Source organism: Musca autumnalis, unplaced genomic scaffold (assembly GCF_047663935.1).
Source record: "Musca autumnalis isolate F117 unplaced genomic scaffold, ASM4766393v1 scaffold_5, whole genome shotgun sequence".
Taxonomy (NCBI): Eukaryota; Metazoa; Arthropoda; class Insecta; order Diptera; family Muscidae; genus Musca; species Musca autumnalis.
The window spans coordinates 164,341,539-164,347,981 of NW_027412088.1; the positions used below are offsets into that span (position 1 = coordinate 164,341,539).

General features: G+C 36.0%; 1 protein-coding gene across 1 annotated transcript; it reads right to left on the reverse strand.

The window, feature by feature from the left end:
* Positions 1 to 201: 201 nt before the first annotated feature.
* Positions 202 to 913, reverse strand: LOC141387375 (general odorant-binding protein 56h-like). The gene is made up of 2 exons (XM_073956975.1): positions 755 to 913; positions 202 to 699 (listed from the first exon to the last, which is right to left on the reverse strand). Exons 1-2 carry the CDS (start codon positions 812 to 814, stop codon positions 334 to 336), a joined length of 426 nt encoding a protein of 141 aa, XP_073813076.1. The 5' UTR covers positions 815 to 913; the 3' UTR covers positions 202 to 333.
* Positions 914 to 6,443: the final 5,530 nt, after the last annotated feature.

Here is a 6,443-nt window from a genome sequence, read left to right on the forward strand (position 1 = left end):
ACTGTGAGTCAGCTGAGTTCTATTCGATACTAGTTGAGTTCTATACCCTTGTGGAAGCTTACCGTAAGCCCAACTGTTTACATTCTGCGCCATCTTAGCAATATTTCGTCTGCTCTATATTAAAATTTCACATAACTTGACTTTTGTCAGATACTTCACCTTAACCTCAAACAAATCCGTAAATGATTCAATTAAAATGTGTATGCACAGGGTTATACCTTTATTGATATGGTTAGATTATATAATTTGAATAAAAAAATATTAGGTGTTCCTTAAACACTAGCTATCTTTAAATCATAATATCTTCCGGTTTGTCATTCTCAAAATTGTTTCTTAAGCTGCAAAAGCCATTTTTCCAACTTCAGTATTGTCAATACATTTCAACAATTTATAGGCACCTTCACAATCATGTTCTCCCTTCTCATTATTACAAGTGGCAATAACAGTTGCCATTTCATCCAGACGATCCTTTAGAAGTTCTTTACCTTCCAAAGATTTGAGAATTTCCTCAGGTACTAAACTGCCATCAACGAAAAATTTATTTTGTTCCATAATGCATTTGAAATGACATTTAACGGGATCAGTAGCATCCACATCCTGCATACCATTTGCAAAGAATTTGTCCAATTCTTCAGTTGTGACATGGGATTGTTCGGTACAAATCTCGGCATTCTTTTCCAATTCTTCATTAATGCTAGGCTGTTGGTGAATATCAATTAGTAAGGACAGTTTGTTTATTATACTGGGAACTTACCTTTGCAAATGCTACTCCTGCAAGGAGGGCAAAGCAAATACAAAAATATAAAAATTTCATTTTTACGAAATATTTGTTAGTTGAAACTTGTTGAGAAACTGTTACAATTTCTTAGAAATTAGTTGGTATTTATAGTAGCTAACTGCAAAGCGGCATTTTGCTAGATCATCTGTCAAGATGTTTTGTAATTATAATTGAAATATTTGAGAAATTGAGAGACAGGTCAATTATAGTAATTATAAGTTAACTTATACTTTGAGAATAATAAATAAGCTGAAAACTTAGTTGCACTACTTACTTACGTCGCCATTAGCTGTAGGCAATAATATCTGTACATATTGAATGGAAATCACAGCTCCTCACTTTTTTTTTAAATCACGATATTTTGAAAGTGCGAGTAAGGCGAAATATGCATGGGCTGAAAGTAGTGGGAAAATCCTTATACTAGGGATATTCATATTTACTTGGGCAACAAAATTTGGGAGAAAGATATTTTGAACTGGATAACAGATATTTTCTTCGTTGATAGTTTTAAATTTTTCAAGTTTCTCCCTTGAAACTATGTACACATCATGTTCGACAAATCCAACTTAGCAGATCCAACTTAGGTAAATTGTTGCAAAAACCTCTTCATTGAAAGGTAAACGGGCCAGGAAGAAGTATTTTTTTTTAATGTGATGCAGATCTGTATGCTGAAATTTTCCGGGTAAAAAGCCCCATTGATATGCTCCAATTACCTGGTGTACAAAAGAAAATGACGTCTTATAGCAGCAGATTATTGAAAATATCACAAAGGTTTCTTGACGAAAGCTCGCATAGGGCTCAACTTTTCTAATAGGCTTTTCAGCGTTTAAACTGTGGACTGTCCATAAGATTTTTGTGCAGAATGTTATGGATTTGACTTAAGGTGACAGGTCAATGGCCACATGGATATGTCCCATGGACTCAGTCGTCGTATATCCTCCGATCATTTATCCTTATCCAGCAGGATATTGAAAATATGACATTGAATTCTTGTCGAAAACTTTCTTCGCATCAAACTTGTTTATACCCTCCACCATAGTATGGAGGGTATATAAGGTTTGTTTTTCCGTTTGTAACGCATTTAAAGAATTATTTGCCCTATAAGGTATATATGTATGTATATTCAAGATCAGGATAAAATTTTGAGTCGATCTAACATTCGCCGACAGTTGTAATCACTCTAGCGTCCGCAAAAAAATACCTAAGCGAAATATCAAGTTCGAAGATGTGCTATATCGGTGCATGTTTTGGTATAGCTCCCATATAACGTTACCTCCCGATTTTCGATAATTTCTGGATTTTAACTATTATTTTTTACAGAACTTTGAGGTTCTTAGAGGTACCAATACTTCTCCACCAAAAATTGTCAACATAGGTCCATGTTAAGGTATAGCCCGTATATAACAGTACCTCCCGATTTTCGGCATTTTTGTGAATTTTAGCTACAGGTTTTAACCAAATGTGCTGTAATTTGACATTTGAGGTTCTGAGGGGCCACAACACTTCTTCACCAAAAATTATCTACATAGGCTCATGTTTAGTTAAAGCTCCCATAAAACGGTACCTACCGATTTTGGGTATTTTGGGGTTTTTACCTAAATGTTTTGACCGAACTCTCCGTAATTTTACATTTGAGGTTTTCTGCAGTCATGAAACTTATTCACCCAAAAATTTTAAACATAGGTCCATGTTTAGTTATAGTCCCCATATAACGGGGCCTCTCGATTTTCCGTATTTTAAGGGTTTTAGCTACATTTTCTGACTGAATTTGACATTTGAGGTTACCCGCAGTCAGAACGCACCAAAAATGATCAACATAGGCTCATGTTTAAGTACATCCCCCGTATAACGGTACCTCCCTATTTTAAGGGTTTATCTTCATTTTCTGACTGAATTTGACATTTAAGGTTCGCTGCAGTAATGAAACTTCTCCAATAAAATTTGTCGGCATAGGTCCATGTTTTGGTACAGCACCCATATAACGATATGTTCCGATTTTAGCTAATTTCAGTATTTTAGCTAACAGGTGTTTTTTTAAGCTAGATAAAACTTTAAATTGTAAAAAGTAACACAAAAAATTAAATTTTGATGAAACTTTTTTTATTTGTTTCAGTATACTCTGACAAATCATCATGAATAGACTCACGCTTGAACAACGCTACGAAATTATCCAAATTTACTTTGAAAATCAGTCGTCGATTCGCGCAACTTATAGACGACTTCGTCATTTGTTTTATCGCAAAATTGTGTTCAGCGATGAGGCGCATTTTTGGCTTAACGGGTTTGTTAATAAGCAAAATTGCCGCATATGGAGTGAGACCAATCCACAAGAGACCCTACAGACTCCATTACATCAAGAAAAATACACCGTATGGTGCGGTTTTCACGCTGGTGGCATCATCGGTCCTTATTTCTTCAAAAATGAGGCCTGAGCTCGCGTTACGGTCAATGGAGATCGTTACCGCACCATGATCAATGATTTTTTGTTTGAAAATATGGATGACATTGATCCGGAGGAGATGTGGTTTCAACAGGATGGCGCTACGTGCCATACGGCGAACGCAACCATCGACTTATTGAAATCAAAATTTGGCGATAAGTTGATTTCGAGAAGTGGACCTGTCAATTGGCCTCCAAGGTCGTGCGATTTGACACCTCTCGATTATTTCCTGTGGGGCTACGTGAAGTCACTGGTTTATGCTGATAAACCAGCAACAATTGATGCCTTGGAGGCCAGCATTGTTCGTGTTATTCGTGACATACGGCCAGCAGTGCTCGAAAAAGTGGCCAAAAATTGGACGTCCAGAATGCACTTCGTCAAGAACAGCCGCGTTGCCCATATGCCCAAAAACATTTTCAAATGTTAATGTCACGTATTGATCTTTCAAATAAAAAAAATTTTGATTACAATTTAATTTTTTGTGTTATTTTTTACAATTTCAAGTTCTATCGGGCTTAAAAAAACACCCTTTACATATGTTGACCGAACTACCTGTAATTTGACATTTGAGTTTCCCAGTGGTCAAAAAATTCTCCAACAAAAATTGTCAACATAAGTCAATGTTTTGATGTAGTCCTATAAAATAGATCCCATTTCATGTTTTTTAGTTTTTATCTACATTTTCCGACAAAATAGGACGCCCTTTGTCATAAACGGTTCTCAGTGGTTAAAAGCTTCTCTATAACAAATTTGAACATATAATGGTACCGCCCGATTTTGCCTGACCGAATTAATATTTGCGGTCCCCAGTACTTAACAAATTTTCCACATAAAATTGTGAAAAATTCAGAGTATTTCATTGTGGAGGATATAATTTTAGGTGCTTATGGTGGATATACGGAGACAAAGGTCACATTAATATGCCCCAACTAATTTATGGGCCCTCAACTTAGTGCTTGTATAACCTGTGGCGGTTTAACCTTTCCAAGCAGAAACTTGAAAATATCACAACGCCTTCTTAGTACTCAACTTTTGAAATTTATACTGCGGATAGTGTATTAATTAATATCGTATGCAGTTTGCAGGGATACTAGGTTAAAGGTTAAAGGACGCGCAGCTGTCGTGTTGGACAGCCACTCCACTCGGAGACCTTATGGTCCATTGTGTGCAGGGATACTAAGTATACTGGCTTACGGCATGTGTGATCACAGACCTGAAGTTGACAAAAAATCGAATCTAAAGCCAAATATTTGGTAGATTAGCTGAAAAATTTTTCCGAAACAAAAGTGATTTTTAGAGCTTTTTACCTTTTACGGAATGAATTTCTACACAGATTTAGGCATGTTCTACGTCTACGGTAAGCACTCCATCTTCCTAGCGGATAAAAGTAGGTAGTATTATCACAACGTTTTTAAGAAGATGTACCAACTAAACATATAACGCTATAACATACCGCTCGATTCAAGGTAAGTATACGCTACATCACACTGTGATAAGGGTTAGTATATCCTTATACATTTGTATGTTACATACAAAAGGAAGCGAGTTATACCCATAGTTCCTTTAAAGGACATACACAATCACGTTCTGAGACGATTTATGCATGTTCTTCTGTCCATGTAATTTTGGGGAAGATATTTTTTGGCCAAGCGACGAACACTATTTATTTTGGTAAGAATCGGTTCAGATTTGGATATAGCTCCTATATTTTCGCCCGATTTTAGGTACTTAGCGTACCAATCACGCTATGTATATCCATTTCCCTGATATTTTGGATCAATATTTTCGGCTGAAATTATATTTCATTTGGCATTTAGCTTTCGCAGCGATCAAACAACTTCTCCACCAAAATATTGCTAACAATACATACCTCACATAACTTTACCAGCCAATTTTAGGTATTTTTATTTTTTTTTCTACATTTTCGGTCTAAATTGACTTTATTTTGGCATAAAGCGTTACCAGTGGTCAGAAAACTTAATCACCAAAAATTATAGATATAGATATTTTAGCGTCATAATCCTTCAAGAACTTACACCTATGGAGTTGTTGAGAACTTTTTAAGAAATTATATTTTCGTAGGTTATAAGAGGTTATAAGAGAAGTTTAGGACGTTTCCAGCGTAACTTTTTAGGCGTTTGTGGGGTAGGTATTCAGTCAACACAATATACACCAAGTAAATCCACCATCCTTGATATATTACAAGAACACCACTTGGACAAGGTTTTAGAACATTAGATCATTATCGCTGGAAGTGATAACAAAAATTACGTTCAGTTAAAACCTGAAATTAACGGCACTTTGTGCATGAGGTTTATGAACCAGTTGCCCTTTATTTTGGGACATTTTAGGTTTCTTATCTCAAGAAGTATTGGATTTCCTTATACAAAATCAATACCTCCATTTCAAAATTTCAAAGCTATAAGAGTAGTGGACTGAAACTGTATTTTAGCTCAAAAGGGCTGACATTTGCAGGGAAGGTACAAAAAACAATGGACCCACAAAGTCCATCTTGAAACACGACCTAAGTTGAGGAGTCACTTACATATTTTGATACGTGGTCCGAACGATAACTATCTGGCCTACCAATGAAAACGCGAATATTTACCATCAAAAATAGTTTTATTTTTTTCTTAAGTATGATGTAGTATATTTTATAAGCTTTTTCATGCATATAGGATGTGAGAGCTTGCATTGTCATAATGCTGAATGATGCGTCTTCTCTTCTTGGTTTTGCGAATTTCTCATTAGATTTCTGGCACTCAAATTGTAGGGTACCACTCAGAATTAACCGCCCTACATTTCTGAACCCTGAAAATTGGCAATTTGGGATCTTTGTGCGTAAGGAGCATCCCTGCAAGAAAATTCAATATGAGCCCAGAGATATGAGATGAGATATGAAAGTTGGTAACTCTGTAAAATATAAGATTTCCATTTGATAAACATCTCCTCCAAATTTCATAGCTCTAATTTTTGCCGTTTAGTAAATGTAGATTTTTGACACAAAATCCCCATTTTGGCTACCCTGTGCAATGAGGAGTAGCCCACGAAAGGTCTTGTAGCACTCTATTAATGCAAGAACTCAAGTGGCATAAGATGGGGACTTGGGGACAACTTATACTGTGATTCTATCCGTCCATTCTTATAGAGGTCTTGACCTGTGACAAGTACATGGAAATAAGAAAGCTATTACGTGTCCATTGACATAGGTCGATTTATGAGATA